The sequence below is a fragment of the Cibotium barometz genome, chromosome 8 (genome assembly GCF_041138505.1).
Source record: "Cibotium barometz isolate CiBa-2024 chromosome 8, ASM4113850v1, whole genome shotgun sequence".
In the NCBI taxonomy this organism is placed as follows: Eukaryota; Viridiplantae; Streptophyta; class Polypodiopsida; order Cyatheales; family Cibotiaceae; genus Cibotium; species Cibotium barometz.
Window position 1 is genome coordinate 26,572,006 of NC_141053.1, and position 21,421 is coordinate 26,593,426.

At 43.2% G+C, this 21,421-nt stretch overlaps 1 protein-coding gene across 1 annotated transcript; it reads left to right on the forward strand.

Annotated features, from left to right (window-relative positions):
• The first annotated feature begins 915 nt into the window (after positions 1-915).
• LOC147636101 (uncharacterized) lies at positions 916-15,686 on the forward strand. Its single transcript, XM_086801525.1, has 7 exons — positions 916-2,033; positions 12,699-12,816; positions 12,926-13,260; positions 13,342-13,443; positions 13,548-13,667; positions 13,754-13,873; positions 13,970-15,686. Exons 1-7 carry the CDS (start codon positions 1,051-1,053, stop codon positions 15,447-15,449), a joined length of 3,258 nt encoding a protein of 1,085 aa, XP_086657651.1. The 5' UTR covers positions 916-1,050; the 3' UTR covers positions 15,450-15,686.
• The last annotated feature ends 5,735 nt before the right edge of the window (positions 15,687-21,421 follow it).

The window sequence follows — 21,421 nt, forward strand, 5'->3', positions numbered from 1 at the left end:
TATACGGCTGTTGCAAATCCAACATGGGTGGATGAAGGGTGCTACAGAGCCTAGGCGCGTGCTACAAAAGCTTAACTTGGAGATCTGTTTGTGATGGAAGCTGAAAAATATATTGGATAGTAGAGGAAGAGCATGGAGAGGTAAAAGAATCAAGAAGAAGAAGGGATATAAGAGAAGGAGAGGAGCTAGAGGCTCGAGCTTAGGAGGGGGGGAGGGAGGTTTGGGAGTATTATGGGAGGAGAGAGTGAGGGAGGACGGAGGGAGGTGTTGAAAAGAGGGAAAATTAGTTATGCGTATGTAAGCAAGGGAGGAGAACTTTGGAAAGCTACATGTATAATAGAGGCATCCTAGCTTTCAAAAGTGACTTTGTAGCTTTTAAAAATGACATCTTAGGGCCTAAATATTTTACTAGATTTTTTAAGGGATTAAACAGCCCAATATTTTTTTCAATGTGTCATCTTCCCGTTGCTACATTTTCTAATCCTCTTTTTAATCATGTGCACTCTTAAAGGGCCCCTAGAACATTTCAACCTCCCCCTAATGCACATGGTGTTTCTTTGATTTCCTTGGAACATGTGCTCCTGTGTCAGAGATGCGAGGTGTGTGTTCAAGATTTTTCTCTTTTTCCAGTCAAACCAGAGCTCCAAAGTTGCTAAAATCAGAAGAATGACTGAAGTCATGGGAGCGCATGTCGCAGAGCAAGGCCATGCTCAGATGAGCATTTTGATGTTTGCCTAGCTTGCATAACAGGGAGGTTGATAAAGATTTGATTCTATTTCTAAAATTAGTCACAAAAACCATCACCTTTACCTCCATTAAAAAAAGGGGGTGTGAACAAATTAGTTTATGATTTTAAAAACATTTTGTTGCCTTATTTTGCACCTGCAAACCCTATCTACAATGCGTATGTTGATGACAAAGTTTTGGCTAGGGTATAAGGCTAAAGTATGAACGTGGGGTTTAGGGTTTAAGAGCACACCGTCCACCATTTTCCAGGTGATAGATAGTACTGTGTAATTTCATTAGCCCTCTGCTGCGGTTGATCCCAGCATGGCTACTTCACAGTTCTACTCTGTGTGTGTCGCTCACAAGAGCATTAGGGTCTGCAGAGCTCTTCTGTTGGCCTCTCCATGTCCTGTCCCTCGCTCTTTTCTGAACACACATCCCATGGCCATGGCCACGCCCACGCCCAAGCTTCTTCTTCCCCACCTCTCCTTCCGTAGCCGTGTCCGTGGCGGCCGGCACCGTAGCAATGGCCCGCCCCCCTCGTCCTCTAGAGCTTTCTCCGCTATGGATGCCTTCGAAACCTCCAGCGCAGGCGGTAAAACAGCAGAGGCCTCTCGAAACCCTGGGGAGGAGATACGCGAGCTCGACGAGGAAATCGGCAGGCTCGAAAGGAGGACTAAATCTATGGGGAAAGGACCGAATGCGGTAGTCTCTGTGAAAGTAGGAAATGCCGTCAATGGCGGGAAAGGGGGAAATGCAGGTAATGGCAGCAAACAGAGAGCGCAGGGATTGGATTCTGCAGAAAAGTCCAGGTATGTCATGTCTGCGGCATCTGGCAACGGGCAAAACACTAGCGCCAGGGCAATGGCCAGCCACAGCGAAGATGATGATGATGATGATGGTGATGAAGAAGAAATAGAAGATGATGACGATGAGTTGAGTTTGGGGGAAAATTCCTCTTCGGGTGCTGATACGCTCATGGAATCCAAGAGCGAGCTTGAGACCGAAAGCCCTAGCTCTGCAATTCTGAAATCAGAAAACTCTAGCACTAAAACCGTCAAAGATCCTAACCCTAACCTTGGAGAACCTGTTGCAGCTGATGAATTTGCTGATAGAGTGCAGATTAGTAAGCATCCATGGAAGGAGTGGAATGCTTTCTTTGATGTTCTGAATGAGAAGAGCTTCTTCAAAGAGCTACCGCAATCTGAATCCGCCATGGAAGGTGAAGGGTACCTGCGCTTCCAGTCTTCAACCCATATGAAGCATGCAATTCTGGAGTTTAGTCGGGAGCGAGATGACATTATAAGGTGATTTAAAAGGTTGGAACAACTTCTTTTTTCTGTGAAAAGTTGGATTAAGTGTAAATGTGCCAGTGAATTAGGATGAATTGATACATTAACGGATCTGCGTGTGTCTGTTTTATAATCATTAGCCTTGCTTATGATTAAGTTTTGGATGCATTGCCTAGAGAATGCTTTGATGATGCAGCATTGTGAAGTGGCGTAGTGACTCGCCTACATTCCTCCTATTTTACTTTTCCATTAATGTGCAACCTCCTTGTGCCGAATATGTATTGCTGTTTTAATAATTATGCCTGTTTGTCATTTTTTGTGGTTTTTAATTTTATAGTGCACTTACTTTTTCGTTTTCTAATCTCTTTTTTCTAGCTGTCAAAACTTGGTGTTGGTGTCACATACACACTACAGTGTGACGAGGACATGTCCTTACCATTTAACGAGTTTAGAGGGCATGTTCATGGTCAAGTCTTGGTCAACTTTAGGACTTTTTTCAGCACTTTTATTGTATTTGGTCCAGAGGCCCAATGAGCAGCCAAGTGTGGACGCTTTTGCCACATTTGGACATTATTATTAGTAAGTTAGCCAATCCTAAAGACCAACCAACTAGCCCATAATATACTATAAATAGAAGGGCTAGGGTTTAGGTCATTCATGAGTTTAGGCACGTGCTCAGATTGAGATCAGGAGACAATGGTGGGCAGGCCACACCCGATAACATAACCATGAGCATCATCAAGTTCTCATCATCAACAATCATTGTAAATATTCATTCATGTTATTAATAGATAGTAGATTAGGTCTACGTATTGCACGCTTCCGCATAGGGAGATTTGTGTTACTCTGCAGCTTAGTTTGTGTTTTTGTGTTTATCTCTATTAATTTAAGCACACATGCTACATTGGTATCAGAGCATCCATGTTCTTCATAAGGAAAGCTTTGCATCAATGCTATGGTTTGCATGCAAATCAAAAAATTAGGATTTGTGTTTTAGGGTCTTTAGGCAAATCTAGGGTTTGCAATTTTGTATTAAATCAACATTTTTCATTAGCTTTTTGCTCATTTTCAGCATGGTATAGTACTAGATTTCAGCCCAGCATGGTCCTAGGGAGTCATGAAAGCATGCAGAAGTCTCGGGTTAGAGTTTGTGGGCTGATCACTACAGAAAAAACAAGTAACTGTTCATGGAAGACATGGAGTTTATTCTCCGATTAAAGACCTACTGTGAGTTCTCCATAATGGTAAGAGAGGAGCTCATTGAGTGTTATGCTGATTGCCAGAAGTGTTGGGAGAACCAGGCGGTAGCATGTCGACAAGAGATTCAAGTAAGAAAGACATCAAGCACAATGGTGAGTCTACCCATGGAGGAAGCTCCGCAGAGAGAGTGTTTAGAGTGTGCCGTGCCTCTTTCAGAGGTTCCCAAGTAAGAAGCGGATTCCAGAGGATGATCCCGAGGTGTAGACATTGAGAGAGGAAGGACATTCCTTCTTATATCTTGCACTAATCTTCAAGGTTTGGGCATGTCTCTCCGAATCCGTCAAGGAGGAGGAGTTGATTGCTTGAGCAATTTTCAAGGTTTTCATGGAGTCTATTGTGCTAGTAAAGCATCCAAAGGGGCCACTTTCGGTGCTCACAATTTTTGAGGAGGTAGTGGCAGACATCATATTGGATTTTGAGCCTACAACATGTTGGATCAGAAGAACATCATGTGCACCGCTACTCGAAGTTAAGCAGGAGGGGATGCTATGTGCACACTTTCCAGTGGTGTGATATGTACATGTCCTTACCATTTAGCAAGTTTAGAGGGTGTGTTCGTGGCCGAGGCTTGGTCATTTTTGGGGCTTTTCAACCATTTCATTGTATTTGGTCCAAGTGCCTAATGAGCAGCCAAGTGCGGATACTTCTGTTACATTATTAATTAGTTAGGATTGGTAGCCAACTAACCCTAAAGAGCCAACTAGCCCATATTACATTTGAGGTTCATTCATGAGTTTAGGCATGTGCTCGGTTCGGAGATAGTGGTGGGCAAGCAAGGCGCTGCCACACCCGACATAACATGAGCATCATCAATTTTCTCATCATCAACAATCATTGTAAACATTCTGTCTACTGCATGCTTTCATTCACACTTCCACATAAGGAGATGTGTGTTAATATGCAGCTTAATTTGTGTTTTTTGTGTTAATCTCCACCATTAAGTTGAGCCCACATGCTACAATTGGCAAGGTTCCAATCTTGATCTCATAAGAGCTATTACCAATTGCGTGAGATGTTTACAACCAAACTTACTAGTCAATCCTTCCCAAGGCTTTTGACAACAACATTTGAGGAAGGCCACATGTCATGTTACGTGGAGATTTATGTAAGATATAAATGTTCTACCTATTAATGAATGAAGAGATTGTTTGGGTTCCATTGCCATTGTGGTGTGCCTTCAACCAACTCTTTTCTCACCCTTCAACCTTGGTCTCTCATCAACTCATGCATACTTCTTTTGTCTGTCCTGATGAGTGGCCTTAATATCTTATCTTATACCTTGGATCTGTTGTTCCATGGTTTCAAGCATCTTTTTTGGGGCTTGCCGTCAAGTCAGTTGGGGTGTTTCAGCAACTATGGTCTAGTTCTACCTATCTTGCTCTCAACATTAGTCATTAGGGCTTACCTCCTTGAGATATACCACATCACAAATTGCCTAAGAAATGCAATGATATATGTTTCACACACAAGAGATAGTAGGACCTCCCACAAAAGATAGTAGGATGCAAGTCTTGCCGAAGATCAAGGACGCTCCCTCATGTCTAGGGGATGACATTCGTAGGAGAGAATGGGTCTTGGAAGAGTAGTTGTGCAGGTGCATGGAGACTTGTGAACCTGGTTATTCAATTTGAGAATTTCTCTATGGACAACCCTTACCCTAGGCTACTTTGCATGTGGAGCTCTGGAGAGTGGATTCTTGAATACACCTCAGCACGTTGTGAGACAAATTGTCATCCTTAATACATTGGAGGACACACCATCACGGTTAGAACGGGATGGCGATGGGACTAGACTTAGAGCAACCGATGACGGCAACGTGTGGGAGAAATGTATGCACTATGAGACAGATGCTTTTTCTTTTCAATGTATGAAAAATACCCCCCCCCCCTCCCTCCTCCCCCACCCGAACCCTACCCCGCGCCCCATCTTGCCCCCCTCCTTGCATTAGACTAATGAATGAGTGCACAAAGTGAACCATAAGGTTAGTTTCATGTCCTCGCACTCATCTTTGGGATTTTTGGGTGTCCTTGGAATTTGTGGGCATTCATATGCATGAATCTTCATGCCCACAATCAAGTACCATGCAAACACAACAAACTTCACGCTAAACAATCTAACAAGGTTTTTAGAGCTTTGTACAATCCTTCCAAAGGGGAAGCTTTGGTTGTAAATGTTGAAAGCATGTGGAAGCCATCTCCCTGATCCAATGAGAATGATCAAGGAGCCAGGTTGGGTCGCAAATACCTATACCAAATCAATGTTGCAAGCGGGGACATCCAATTTTTGTCAACTAAAGATGACAGATACAGTTGCGAGGGTTGCCATGGTTATACTCAATTTCCATCTAGTGTCAACCAAACAAGAGACATTGAGAGGTTCTATCTTGTTAACAATATAGTGTCAATCATCGCAATATGCAAGACAATCTAAGTCGTAAATGGTGACCTTCAATTTCATGTCGACGAAAGATGACACCCACAATCCTGAGCATAGTTGCATTCCTTACTTGTACTCAACCTCATGATCTGTATAGTACTTTGCGTACCGCATGTGGCCTTTCATATGCCATACAAAATGCACAAGCTTCCATATTGATTTTCTTGTTTTTCCTAGATGTTATTAGATGGCCACTATTGCTCATCCATGCACCCCATATGCTTTTATGAACGCCTGCAGACAATATGTGTACACAATCGTTTTCAAAATGCTGAAATTTTTGTTGAATACTATTCAAACTAGAAAAAGACCGACGTACTTAATGTACCTTATCTTATTAGTGCTTTCCATATGCGTATTGAACACGTATTGTACGTTTCTAACCACCTTGGTCCTGAGGGGTATTTGATACATGTGGTCACTGCCGGTGACAATTGGTTGATTTGCTCTATCAATCTGGAATGCGAATTTGATTGTTGAATTGACTTATTGACCTACCCGTCAACTTTTGATTGTGTTGTTTTCAAAGCCTTTGCTCATCACATGAACTAATTGTTAGCACATTCATCCCAAGTTTCTGCCCATGTTTGGTGTCCTTTTGGTCCCTTTTGCATGGCCCTTGGTTGTGGGCTGGCCACCCCTTATTTACATATTTTTCTGGGATTTTTCCGAGCTTGGATGTATTTTCCCAGTCGGCCAGCTTTATCATGTCCAGTCGGCCACTAGTAGCATGTCCAATCGGCCAGCCCTTCCTATGTATAAATAGGTGGGCTGGCCTCTCACTTTTCCATTTTTGCCTAGTCTTTCTTTTGCTCCCACTTATGAGACTATTTCTGTCTCTTGCTTGGGACTGTATCACTTCAGTATATTCAGCATAGTTGCTCCATATCTCTCTCTCTCTTGCACTCTCTACTCAGCACACTCTAGTGCTTATTTGCTTCCGCTCTGTGCACTCTTTCATGGTATCATCGCTCCCGGTTCAGCGATTCCCTCTGCTGCCCCATATTGAGCCTTATCTACAGCCCCTTCACCTCTGCGTTTTTCTCAGATTTGCAGTCCTCTGGATGCTGCGTTTTCTGGACAGCTTCTGCTGATTGCTTTCCCTTCACTTTGGCTTCATCGCTTACAGCTTGAAGGTAATTTCTCATCAGTGTTTTCTACTACACGGAGTTTGGAACTTGGCGGCCTGTTTTTTTTTTCCAGGACAGCAGCCCCTCTTTGGCTGCGTTTTCCTCTCCAGTGGACATTCCCTTTTGCAGAGGGGCTATTGTGGTGGTTCGGGCTTTGGTGGCAACCTTGGTACCTGTGGTGGACACTTCTTCCGAGATTGTGCATATTTCTGAGATTGAGCCCAAGCTTTTGTGATGGCTACCCCGACTACACTTCATATGTTCTCTGAGTCTGCAAAGCTGGATGGTTCCAACTACACTTTGTGGAAGGTGAAGGTGAAATCAGCCTTGCGTGGCGCGGATCTCTGGGATTGGCTTGTTACACCTGCCAATGCCACCCCTCCCACCCTTGCTTCCGGTGGTGCGACTTAGGCACAGATTGATATTTGGCAGTCGAATGATCGTCGTGTTTTCTCCTTTCTGATGTTGAACTGTCAGGATTCTGTGCTCTCTCATGTGCGTACAATCGATGCTGCACATGAAGTTTGGAAGACATTTGCAGATCTCTACGAGATTAAGTCTCCGAGTTGGATTTTGGCGTTGGAAAAGCAGCTTATGAACTTATCAGTTTTTGCCTTTCCATCTTTATCTGCCTTCATCTCGAAGATGAAAGATCTCCGGGATGAGCTTGCTGTTTGTGGCAAGGATATCTCTACAGAGGATATGACTATTCGGCTTCTCTCCAGGCTTCCAAAGAGGTTTGATGCTTATTTGCAGTCTCTTGTTTCTTCTCAACCTCCTGTTCTAGTTACTTGGGAGGAAGTTATCCCCTCCATTATGCAGATTGAGTCTCGCTTTGAGGAGCGGATTGGCACCTCTGGTGAGGTTTGATGCTTATTTTTTGTCTCTTGTTTCTTCTTCTTCTCCTGTTCCAGTTACTTGGGAGGAAGTTCTCCCTCTCCATTATGCAGATTGAGTCTCGCTTTGAGGAGCGGACTGGCACCTCTGGTGCTTCTGATGGAGCTTTGGCTGGGCGAGATAAAGAAAAGAATCAATAGAAGAAAGGGAAAGGGGGTTCTGACAAGAACTCCAAGGATAACAACAAGAATAAAGACAAGCAAATTTTCTAAAAGCAAGGACATTGAGTGTCATTATTGTGGTAAGAAGGGCCATAAATCGCCCCAATGTCACAAGAAGAAGCGGGATGAAGAAGCAAAGAACTCTTCCTCTATAGTGGTGTCTTAGACCAAGAAGGGTGATGATATTCTTCTATTAGCAGGTACTCGTCGTATACTTGCTCTTGTGACTTCTCGGTCGTGGATTGTGGATAGCGGTGCTACTGCTCACATGACACCCCATCGAGATTGGTTTGAGAACCTCACTGCCAGGTTAGACGAGATCACTTTGGGTGATTCTTCTTCCGAGCCAGTGCATGGACATGGTACCATTCTCATCTTCCGCTCTTCCGAGGACAAGAGGTACTTCTCTGACGTTCTGTACATTCTAGATTTGGCATTTAACCTTTTGTCAGTGAGTGCTCTTACAGCTCAGGGTGCGGAGGTGATCTTCTCTCGTTATGAGATTCCATTCGTGATAAGGAGACTGGTAGCATCTTGGCTGAGGGAGTCCAAGATAGTGGTCTGTACAAGTTGATTGCTTTGCTTTCTGGTTCTTCTTTTGCTCTTTGGCCTGCTCGGTTTGGCCATTTGAGCTATCAGCTTCTACAGCGAGTTTCGAAGGATGGGTTGGTTGAGGGTTTACCGACCATCAAGGCTCCATCTTTTGCTTGTTCCTCTTGTTTACAAGGGAAGCAACACCGAGCCGCCTTTCCGAAGGAGGCGACACAGATCTTTGTCATCATTTGCTCTTGTTCATGCAGACTTATGTGGTCCTATGAGTACTGCGTCTTTGAGTAAGGCGTTGTACATGCTCGTGATGGTGGATGACTTCTCTAGATATACTTGGGTTTTCTTTCTGAAGGCCAAGGATGAGGCTTTTCAACACTTTTGTGATTGGAGAGTTGAGGTGGAAAAAGAGACTGGTTTCTCGGTCAAGGCTCTCAAGACCGACAGAGGAGGTGAGTTTACATCCCAGGAGTTTCAGCAATATTGCAGGACCCATGGCATTCGGACACAACTTACTGTAGCATATACTCCATCACAGAATGGAGTTGCAGAGAGGAAGAATAAGACCATTATGGAGATGGCCCGTGCTATGCTTGAGCATTCTTCATTACCTCGACGTTTCTGGGTTGAGGCGGCTTCTACTGCTGTCTACATTCAGAATAGGTCTCCTACTGCTGCTCTTCCAAATAAAACTCCATGTGAGGCTTTCCATGGTGAGAAGCTCTCTGTTGTTCATTTTTGGATATTTGTTTGTTCGGCGTATGTTCATGTGCCAAAGGAGCATCGCTCCAAGCTGGACTCGAAGTCTCAGTGCAAGACTTTTCTTGGATACAACACTGTGTCCAAGGCATATCGTCTTTATGATCCTCAGGCCGGCAAAGTTGTTGTGAGCCGTGATGTGTTCGACGAGACTCCTACATCTTCAGAAGGGGGTGGTGAGCTTCTTTTGCCTCCGCCTCCGCCTTTGTAGCCTCCTCCTCCTTCTCCTCCCTTTGCTTTTGTTACACCTCCAGCTTTGGATTCTCAGTCAGATGATGATGACTCTACTCCTCCTCCAGCGAGTTCGAGCAGATTTGTGCTTGGATGGTACTATCAGACAGTTCGTGATTTTGGGTTACGTGAGCTTCCTTCTGCTTCTCCGCCTTGTTCTCTCAGGCGATCTTCCAGAGTTTCAGGGAAACAAATTCATGAGGGCAACATGTTTGTTAACTATGCTCTTATGTCCTCTATCATTCATGGTCCCTTTGATCCCACTTCTGTGGACGAGGCTCTTTCACATGAGCCTTGGCAACGTGCTATGTAGGCAGAGCTGGATGCTATTGAACGGAATGGCACTTGGATTTTGGTGCCCAGGCCACTGGAGCGTAAGGTGATTGGTGTGCGCTAGATCTTCAAGTTGAAGTTCCGAGCTGATAGTAGCTTGGACAAGCACGAGGCGAGGTTGGTTGCCAAGGGTTATACTCAGCACCCTGGAGTCGACTTCGATGAGACCTTCGCTCCGACGGCCCGGATGACTACCATTCGCACCGTTCTTGCTCTTGCAGGACATCATAGATGGTCTGTATCCAGATGGATGTCTAAATGGAGAGCTTACACAGGGGATTTATGTTGATCAGCCGCTGGGATTTGTTGTTCCGGGCAAACAGGATCAGGTGTACCGACCGAAGAAAGCTTTGTATGGTTTGAAGCAAGCTCTGCGGGCTCGGTACTAGCGGATTGATGAGTTCTTTCAAAAGCTCGGTCTGCGCTGTTCTCATGCAGATTCGAACCTTTATATCCTCTTTGAGAGGGGGTTGATTGTTATCATTGTGGTCTATGTTGATGACCTCATCTTTATAGGTTCTTATTCTGTGAGGATCCGTTCAGTCATGGATGCTTTGGAGACAGAGTTTGAGATGACGGATCTTGGCCTTTTGCATTATTTTCTTGGCTTTGAGATTTGGCAGGCCTCAAAGGGCATTTTCTTCTCTCAGCAGAAGTACACACGGGAGATTCTTGACAGATTTCAGATGACTGGATGCAAACCAGTATCTTCTCCTATGGATACTAGTGAGAAGCGTTCTCTACTTCATGCTTCTCCAGGGATCGATCAGGGACAGTATCGGGTTCTCGTCGGTTGTGGGCTGGCCACCCCTTATTTACATATTTTTTTGGGATTTTTCCCAGCCTGGATGTATTTTCCTAGTCGGCCAGTAGTAGCATGTCCAGTCGGCCAGCCCTTCCTACCTATAAATAGGTGGGCTGGCCTCTCACTTTTCCATCTTGCCTAGTCTTTCTTTTGCTCCCTCACTTATGAGACTATTTCTGTCTCTTGCTTGGGACTGTATCACTTCAGTATATTCAGCATAATTGCTCCATATCTCTCTCTCTTGCACTCTCTACTCAGCACATTCTAGTGCTTATTTGCTTCCGCTCTGTGCACTCTTTCACTAACCTCACTTTATCAGATGTTCATAACCTTGATAGTTTTTGAGGTCTACATGTGTTCCAATATGTAATTTACATCATTCGACTGCAAATTAGTCCACCTGATTTTCTTTTGGAGTGTGGCATTCTTATGAGAGAATGTTTAGGCTTCAAGCAAACTTGACCTTTTTTGGGTAGTTTAACCTTTTTGGATATTGTCATTATACCAAATTTTTTGTTTAATACTATTATGTACTTAAGGTACCTTATCTTATTGGTCCTTTCTGTACTCGTATTGATACTAATAATACTACTGCCTACTGCCTCCTCTACCTCTGAAAATTCAAAGCTCTTAATTGATTGCATCTATGAGAGAAGTGTCTCCATAAATATTTTTTAAATTTCATAAGCAAAACTCCTATGGAAAAAAATTTGTACTGAGGCAGCATTAGCATTGCGAACATCAACCCTCAAGAGAGACGTCTCTCTTTGAAGAACATGTCTACTATCACTAGGCAGAAACAGGTGCCAATAGTGAGACAAGAACAATCTTGGCATCATAGCCATCAACTTCATCATGCATGGCATAGAGTCTAGGAAATGACAATATCCAAAAAGGTTAAACTACCCAAAAAAGGTCAACTTTGCTTCAAACCTGTGCGCACTGTACTCACTTCATTGTGAAGCCTAAACATTTTCTCATAAGAATGCCACACTCCAGAAAAAAATCAGGCGGACGTCTAATTAGCAATTGAATGATGTAAATTACAGATTGGAACACATGTTGACCTCAAAAATGGCCAAGGTCATGGCCGTCAGATAAAGTGAGGTTAGTTCATGTGATGCACACAAGCTTTGAAAACAACACAATCAGAAGTTGACAAGTAGATTAATGAGTCGATTCACCAATTCGCATTCCAGATTGACAGAGCAAATCAACCACATGTATCAAATACCCCTTAGGACCAAGGTGGTTAGAAACGTACAATATGTGTTCAATATATAGGGGCCTACAATGAGTGAAAAAAGAAATTCAATTAATTAGTTGATGTCTTTTTTTTTTGGGTTACCTTTGAGTGGAAACATTAGAAAGCAAAGAAACTGAAATTAAGGTTTTTTAAGCCTTAATCAAATAAACTGAAACAACGTCTACGTTCACTTGGCCTTTACAGAGGAGAGTCTCGTGTTTTGCCTTTTGTAGAGGGGAGAGGTGACAGAGAGAGGAGGGGGCTGAGCACGAAGGAGCAGGCAGTACCTTATAACCAGCCTGGTGAAATAACTCTCTCTCGTTGCTATCTTGCTGTCCCTCTCTGATGAGCAGAATCTGAAAATGCCTGCATTCAAGAGGGAGGGAGATCCCCCCCCCCTCTCTCTCTCTCTCTCTCTCTCCCTCTCTCTCTCTCTCGCCTCCCCCAAAACGAACATCTCGCTTTCTGATTTGCAAGCGAGTCTGTCTATCAGGAAGACCTCTGTACCTGAATTATCTTTGGACAACGTGGCTGAATGGTTTGAAAATTGACATCGCCTATCATCAGATCTGATATAATGCAGTGTTAAAAGATCTTCACACCAGAATCTGTTTTACATTGAGCGTCCATATCATAAGCTGTGTCATTAGCCATGAGTTGTCTCAAAGTTACATTGTGCTACACAACCTGCTCTGTTGGTGGACTTTGTTGTAACTTGTTATTCTCAGTGAGTTCTTTCTTTGCAAGGGACAGTCAGGTGTTGAACCTGTCTGTTTTTTCCCTTGGTATTCATTATATATATATATATATGATTTTTAAGCCCACAAATCTATCTATCATGTGCAGGTTTTTGACAGAACTTCCTAATATGTGCAGGTTTTTGACAAAAAAGCACATAAAGACGGTTGTGAATGTAGGCTGTCCCAGCACAGATAGGAAGGTTGTCAATGCCAGCAAGCGACTTCGTGTGCTCTGTGAAGTCCCAGAAGATGAGGTTTGTATACGTTTCTGGTGTTTCACTATCTGATGAAGCAAACCCCACATCCAGGTTTCTGCGAGCTTTGCAATGCATTGATTAATGACAATCATGTTGTGCTTCCCAGGTTTGTCAACAGTGTAAATTGAAGACTTTCTGCACCAGGGCATTTGCTGAACCGTCTCCAGATTTGGATGCAGAAACAGTTGATGTGGTGCGAGTCCTATATTCATTTGCACTGAATGCCTCTCCTATTGCAGAGTCACAGGTGTCGTATCCCATCGGTGTTGTGAAATCAGCCTGTCATCTCCTGGACGAAATTGTCCAGCTCAGTGCTTACCCGAAGGATCCTGGTCTTTCGACTCCAAAGTCACGTCTGCCAGTAAAGCAGCCCGCAGCTGAGATTGATGAAATCGATAGCCAGAATCCAAATCGTAGGCCTGGTGACTGGACTTGTCCTGAGTAGGTTTTTTGTACCTTCTCTCACTCTGGAAAGCTTCAATAACCTGTGACCTAGGCTGATATCTTTTCACATGGATGCAGCTGCAATTTCCTGAATTTTTCCAAAAACAGGGAGTGTCGGGAGTGTGGGACTTTCAGGGAGAGCTCAAAGCAACTCGAGCCTGGTGATTGGGAGTGCCCAGAGTATGTGGGATGTTTGTGTGTGCTTTTCCTTCACTTTCACTTCTTTGATTTTAAGCGTGTTGCAGTTTAATGTCAGGAGCTGGTGTGCATTTTTAATGATGCAGGTGCACATTTGTGAACTTCCGAAGAAACAAGGAGTGTCGAGAGTGCTTGACTCCACGTCCTCCAGGCAGTGACTCAGCTGGCCTTGAGAACATGATGCCGGGCGATTGGAAATGCCCAGAGTACGCCTTAGCATTACACGCATCATGCGACAGGCTAAGCATAATATGGAGCCCTGACATTTGAACATGGGGTATTGGTGATGCAGGTGTGAGTTTGTGAACTTCCGCAGAAACAGGGACTGCCGCAGGTGCTCAGCTAGACGCCCTAAGAGCACTGAAATGCATGGAGCAGAAGAACTTGAGCTGGGAGATTGGAAGTGTCCTGAGTATGTTGTCTGGTTGCTCTACCCTTGCTTTCATAACGAGTCTTTAATATTTTTAGTGGTTTGATTGGATAAAACCCTTTTTTTTGAATGCTTCAGGTGCAATTTCAACAATTTCAAGAGAAACAAAGAATGTCGTGAATGCGGTACATTGTGCCCGGATCATGGGAAAAATGATGACCGCTGGGGGCTGAGCGAGGCAACAGCAGGATCAGATCGAGGTTGGGGCTATGGTAAAAGTCTGCCATCGTCTGTTACAGATAGTGGTGGTGATGGCAGCCGCTCGAAGTATCAAGAATGGAAACCAGATCTTAATAGACAAATGTCCAACGACACAGATGATGATCTGGAGGAAGATGCAGATGTTGTTTTCAACGGTGATGAGGAAGATGATGTTCCTCCAAGGTCTTTCAAGGCGTCTGAAAGAGGCACCAAATCTAGGGCTCATGTCTCCCAACGCAATGCTGGTGGTGGAGGGTCAGTCAGTGACTTGGATGATGAGCTTCCCAAGAAATCCCGCAATGCTCAGGGAAGAGGAAGCTATGCCCGGGAAAAAATTGGCAGGGATGATGATGATGACGACGAGGACGACGACGATGACAATGACATGGAAGATGAGTTGAATGATACGGACGACGAGCTGAGTGAGGAGGAAAGACCTACTTCTAAGTTTTCATCAAAGCAGGCGCCTGCTATGGGCAGAGGCTTCGCAAGAAGATGGGACAATGATGCTAGTGACGATGAGGATGAAGAAGGTTTTTCTGATGATGAAGATGGTTTTGCAAGAGGGAAGAGCAGAGGTGGCTACAATCAAAGTCGTCGTGGAGGTCAGAGAGGAGCCTTTGGTAGAAGTAGTAGGGGGAGAGGTAGTTTTGATTTTTCTAGATCGTCAGGTGATGGAGGAGGTTACAGTAGAGGAAGGGGTGGTAGGGGTAGAGGTGGTTTTAGTTTTTCTGGATCGCGGGATGATGAGGAAGGTTACAGTAGAGGAAGGGGTGGTAGGAGCAGAGGTGGTTTTAGTTTTTCTGGATTGCGGGATGACGATGGAGGTTTTAGTAGAGGAAGGGGCGGTAGGGGTAGAGTTGGTTTTAATTTTTCTGGATCTTCGGATGATGAGGGAGGTTACAGTAGAGGAAGGGGTGGTAGGGGTAGAGGTGGTTTTAGTTTTTCTGGATCACGGGATGATGAGGGAGGTTACAGCAGAGGAAGGGGCGGTAGAGGTAGAGGTAGGGGTGGTTTTAGTTTATCCCGATCCTCGGACGACGAGGGAGGTTACTCTAGAGGAAGGGGCGGTAGGGGTAGAGGTGGTTTTAGTTTTTCTGGATCGTCGGACGATGAGGGAGGTTACACTAGAGGAAGGGGCGGGAGGGGTAGAGGTGGATACAGACTTGACGTTGGCTATGGTAGAGGAAGGGGTGGAGAAAGAGGGGGAAGAGGGGAGAGAAGATTTGAGGAGGACAGGTTTAGTGGGGAGCGTAGCAGCTCAAGCAGAGGCAGAGGCTCAACCCGAGGGAGTGGGCGAGGAAGGGGTGGAAATGGACGAGGAAGGGGTGGCTCTAGGGGAGGTAGGGGGCGGTAGAGGATCAGTGAAAAGAGTGAGTACTGGATAGCAGAGTTATCCTCGTAATGCACTGTGGATTTGATTTGAAAAGTTTATTTGTTTTCTTCCAAAGCTTCAAGCTGAGTCTAAATATTCCCAATTTTGTTCAGCTTTTTTCGTGGCACGCAGTTGTTGGATGATGAACATATGCCACTTTAAGAATTTGTGTGGTGCAGTAATTTCTGTTTTCCAAATATGATTGATCACATTTTCTGAGCGGATCCTTCTGTGCTCTTCATTTGTTAGCCGTAACATGTGGTTTCTTACTCCCACGCAGTGGAGTAGTACCACAGGTCTTTCTATATGTATCATAGGTTTCAGAGCTTATGGCCTACCTAACAGGTTTCTCTACGTGTATCATAGGTTCAACCAGGTGTATTCATGTTTGGTGTTCTTTTAGTTACTTATTTATCATCCATTTTTAGTAATTTTAAGGTGGAGCATTTGTTAAAATTGTCCCCTCCGAATGAACACTATTTTCCAAGTTTACTACCATATCTAGCTCCATTCATGATCCATCATATCTCTGCTCTTTTGGACATTTAAATTATTCACTTTTCTTGGATAGAATGTTCTTTAAAAAAAAAACTTATTATCATCATTATTTTTTAATGGTTTGAAGGGTGAAAAAGGGGGCTGTAAAAGTGTGTAAGCTATATGTTTTGGCTATAAATCTGAAATTGTCCCCTCCGAATGAATGCTTGGTTTCTAGCAATTTTGATCATGCACGATTGTCAAATCTTGCTTTTTATTTAAATTTTTCACTTATCTTGAATTATTGTAGGTTACATTGGAGAAACCATGCTGATGTGTATGATCACAATTGCATTTTTACATGGGATAAACCATACTATTGTGATCACAATTACATTTTAATCAAGTATCGTGAATATAACTGACATTTTATATTCCTAATCATGTATCATGAATATCCTTGACATTTTTCTCCAAGGAAGTGAAAACATGAGTAAAGCTCTTTGCTTTTACAATTTATTCTTAAATTGGAAAAAAAGCTCAAGTAAGCTTTAATTTTTTAGAGGAAGGATCAAAAAAATTCCTTAAGACAGTCAAACTCTCTTGCCTTGTCACTGGATGATGAGCATGCACGTTTCTCTAGCGTTGATGCTTTGGACCTTTCCAATTACACAAGAGTAACACGATTGCATGTATGAACACAATCTTCTGGTTTCTGGCAGAAATGACATACTGTTTTGTTTTTTCCTTTCTTACTTAGAAGAGCATGGGCAATTTTCCTTTGGAGACAACAAGTACACCATAAACAATCAAGATCAATGCAATACTGTTGACAAGCCTCACTTCCCAACTGTACCTCACAATCACTTGATTTACAATTAAGGAAGTCAATGTTTTTACAGATACTATGGTCATACAATAGATAAAGAAGCCCATGAATACGCCAAGGCTTGGACTATAAGGTGAACTGGTTTCTGGTAGATCTTTGTGTTACGTACAGCTGCACGATGCCCCCATTGCAAAATGCTATAGAACAGATTCATTATCTCGGGAGCATTATTGTCAGTGCACGATTTATTGCATTGAACAGGTTAAAACGTTGAAAGGAAATAGAACGGACTATCTCTTTGTTAGAAGGAAACCCCACGATTTCTTGCATTGAATGGGTTAAAACCTTAAAAGGAATCAGAGTGGTCTATCTTTGTTCGAAAAAAATAGAGCTTGTGTATCTCTCTGTCACACACACACCCTTCCTTTCGATCACAAGCACGTGTGCACTCTTGACAATCTTGGTTTCACACACATACACATGCATAAGCATAAAAGAAGGCAAGCATGGAACTCACAATTCATTGCATTTAATGGGATAAATCATTAGATAACAATTCTTGCTTTCTCTTGTTCACACTCGCTTTCACCGCATTGCATAATCTAGAGAAGCCGGATCCCCTAGTGTAACACTAGGAATTTTCTCATGATGTTTGCATTGAGCTCAAGACACTCCCTAAAATACACATGTAAGTAACTTATTGAGTACCTTTGTGCTTCCTAAGCACACATTAAGGTAGTGAGAAGCTTTGGAAGATAGAACCACGCTTTGCCCTAGGAGGGCTATAGTGCCATTCAAACATTGCTTGCCCTGATCACTTCTGGCACCTTCCAACATTGCACAGTACGCAGGTTTGCCCATATGGGAGGGCAGACAAGATTGGCAAGGCATCACTAAAGAAGTTCTTCGTGCTTTGTATGAACTTGATGGTTGTAGCACGTGGTGGCCTTCTTGCATAGTCTTTGGGGCATGTATGGGTTGTTGTTTGCTCTCTCTCTCTCTCTCTCTCTCTCTCTCTCTCTCTCTGTGCTATGTCATATCAACGATCATGCCACCCATATTGCCTTGCATGACTAGGTTAGAGTCAAGTCAAGAGGTTACACACCCCAAAATGCTCTCTTTCAATGTACCTGTTGTTGTGGGGGTCACATAAAACTTGCATGACGCAGGTTTAGATCCAACTCCGATCAAAATAACTGACGGTCATAGCTTGGGAATTATTTACTGTGGTAATGGTTATTGTAGAGGTGCGAGGGGTGAGTGGCCTAATGAGGTCCATGTCTCCCAAGACAATGCGTTGTCGCTAGCCTTGGTGTTAACCAAGTCGGGTGCCATGTAGCTAGATGGTCTTTTTAGGGGAAGTCCATAACTCAAGGCGAGTTGGTTCCACCACTGGTTCTATTTCAAGTGCATCAATGCATGAACATGGATGTGATTTTGACATTGTCCAATCATGCAAACCTTATCCCAAGCTTCTGTGGAAGAGTGTCTATGGTTGTAAGAACAACAATCTAGTCCTCCAACTTGGCAGGCTTCAAGAGGGGCTCATATTCTTGGTCCTCATCTTCACCATCCAATGTCTTGCTACAAGCTCTACAGTTGTTAATTGACATGGTGTGAGCTTCTACGTTGCATGCTCTACAAATATGAAGCAGTCCGACTCATTAGTAAGTCTCCCTGTTTTCAAGTTTATTTTCAAGGATTGGTGACCTTTGCATATGTGAATGTGATTGGTTTCCCAATCGTGAAACCAACCTTGCGTCAAGGCCTTCCATATGTAACTATGATTGGTTTCCCAATCGTGAAGCCAACCTTGTGTATGTAAACGTGATTGGTTTCCCAATCGTGAACCAACCTTGCATGTCTCATGTAAGGCTTCCAAAAATCATGGTTTATGACCCTCTTCTTTGAAAATCCATCACCACGAATGTGTGGTGGAAGCTTAGCCTGAAGATATTCTTTACATCCAAAGGTTAGCTGTGTTCCCATCGGCAAGCTTGACCACGAGGCTTGTGCCTGCAACAACAAGTGGCAGACTTCCGCATGTCTCCGAGAAATCCTTGGTGATTATATTGACACTAGCACCACCATCCAAGATTGTAGAGACTGTTGTTCCTTAATAAACAATAGGCAACATGGCGTTCATTTCATCAATTTCAAAGTAGTTCCCCAACTTGTTCATGGGTACTTTTAGCTATCCTTTTATATTGGGTATGGAAGGAGAGTGCTCACTGTACAACTCCTCCTCTTCAGGTTCAAGTTTAGTTGTGTGGGCTCTTAAATTCCCATTCAAAGTCTCTCCAAAGTTGAGAATTTCCTTGTAAGAGAACTTATCACAGGACTCAGAATTCCGTGGATAAGAAGGCCGTAAGTCTTGCTATATCCCTCTCGTGCGATATTCGCATGCTCACTTAGCTCATACTCACTCGGAGGTGGGCTTGGACCTGCTTATGTGTAGGGGATATTCCCTAAGAGGGGGTCTCTCTGATGGGGTCGAAATGAAATCGTCTTCTCATATCAAAGAAAATATTGTGGTGACTATGTGACGACCCATGGAATGCCAACTTTCACATCGTCAAAATGAAATCGTCTTCTCACATCCAAGAAAATATTGTGGTTACTATGATGACCCATGGAACACCAACTTTCACCTTGCATTGAATCCTCCACTGTATCTAGCAATGCAAAATCTGGTCAGATTGGTTCCACAAGTAGAGGCTCCAAAATGAGCTCTTTTCATGGCCTCTTAAGAATGGTTACAATTTCGATCAAGGCCTTTGGCATGCTCTAGGATTGGCTTATTGGTTCTATGGTTGGCTTTAGGATGGGTTCAGGGATCGGCTCAATTGTATTGCCTTTAGTTCAGCTTGCACCTTCATCACAAGCTCTTGGGTTTGCTTCATTCTCGCTTTCTCCAACACGGGGTGGGATACTCCTTGAGTTTCTTCAAAAGGTTTTCGTAGTCAATGGGTTTCTTTTCTTTTGAGAGAGCTAGTTTAAATAGGACATCGCTCGTTACCTCACAAGCTCTTGGGTTTGCTTCATTCTCGCTTTCTCCAACACGGGGTGGGATACTCCTTGAGTTTCCTCAAAAGGTTTTCGTAGTCAATGGGTTTCTTTTCTTTTGAGAGAGCTAGTTTAAATAGGACTTCTCTCGTTATCTCTTGCGAGGGAGGCAGGTTCAGAGCTATTGTTCGAACCACTTTCAATGGTCATGATGTTGTTGCCCTTGACAAATGTGACATCTATAGTGGGGTCCTGTGGAGCGAGACTCTTGCTTCACACATTGTCAACACCAAATATTTTGGTGTCTGACATGGTTTGATTGCTTCTTGGGGGAGCGAACCTTGAGGATCTAGGTATGCTCTCGTTCCTTCATTAGAGCTACACCCAAAGATAGGGCGGTTAAACGCCTTCTTCAAAAATTTAAGGTGATGTTTATAGAGTTAGTTGGTGAATTCAGAGTTTAGAGGATCGTGGAGGCTCCGGTTTTTAGGAGTTCCACTATTCCTCCACTCCTCATATCTGTGTTTCTTTGGCCCATTTCTTCCCAAAAATCTACACTTGAGGTGGATCTGAAGGAGTCTAGCCTTCTTAACTATAGGGAGCACTTTGGTTGTTGGGATCGAATTTAAGGAGGTGTGGTTTGATGCGCTGCAATTGATTATATTGTTGCTTTCAACAACAATTAGTCCAAATCAGGCAAATGCATTAGTGCTTCTAGATTAGGTTTGAGAATGGTTTTAGACAAGTTTATTTTAAATAAAAATTTTGTTTGTGAGGCTCACATGTCTAGGTTCATGTCTCTAGACTAATGTTTGTAGGCACATGTCTATAGGTTCACGTGTTTGAGCTTATGTATGTATGTTCACGTGTCCAGGCTTTAGGTTCATGTGTCCTGGATCACATCTCTTAGCTCACATATATAGGTTCACGTGTGTCAGTTCACATATATAGGCTCACGATTTTTTTTGTATGAACTCGACTCATGCACCTTTTGGTATGAAATAGAAAATGTAGAAAGAGGGCATATGACAAGGTTGTTGTGTGCAGTTATTGAGTAATAAGTGTACTTAATTTCCTAATTATTACATAGGATAAGAATTTTCCTTGAAATTTATCACTGGTATAGATTGTATAATAAGAAAATCTTCTAAGGACATGGGTAGGTGTGTCCATACCAATCTTTATGGTGGTAATAGTTGGTATGTTCTATATTAAGTATACCTACCTCCAAGATCATGTTTGTAGGTTTACGTGACTAAGCTTATGGATCACGTCTTTAAGCTCATGTCTATTAGCTCACACGTGTCCAAATTCATATCTTTTTATGTGGGACTATGAGCTCATGCCCCTTACCTGAGAACTGGTTTGGCTAGGTTTTTGGTGGTTTTTGTCATTTTTTGGACTTGATGGGGTGTTTAATTTTTCTAATCCTAAGTAATAGTTGTAATGCAACTAATTAAGTGTTTTTGTTTGTTTTTTTGAAGGTTTAACATGCTTCTACTTTACCAATTCCAACGCATCAACAAATTATGAAAAAAATAAAATGCATAAACAAAAATTAGCAATTTCACTCTAATTTAATCTAATGGAGATCAATGCTCGTGTTTTCGAAGTGGATTCCACTCCTAATCATAATTTCTAA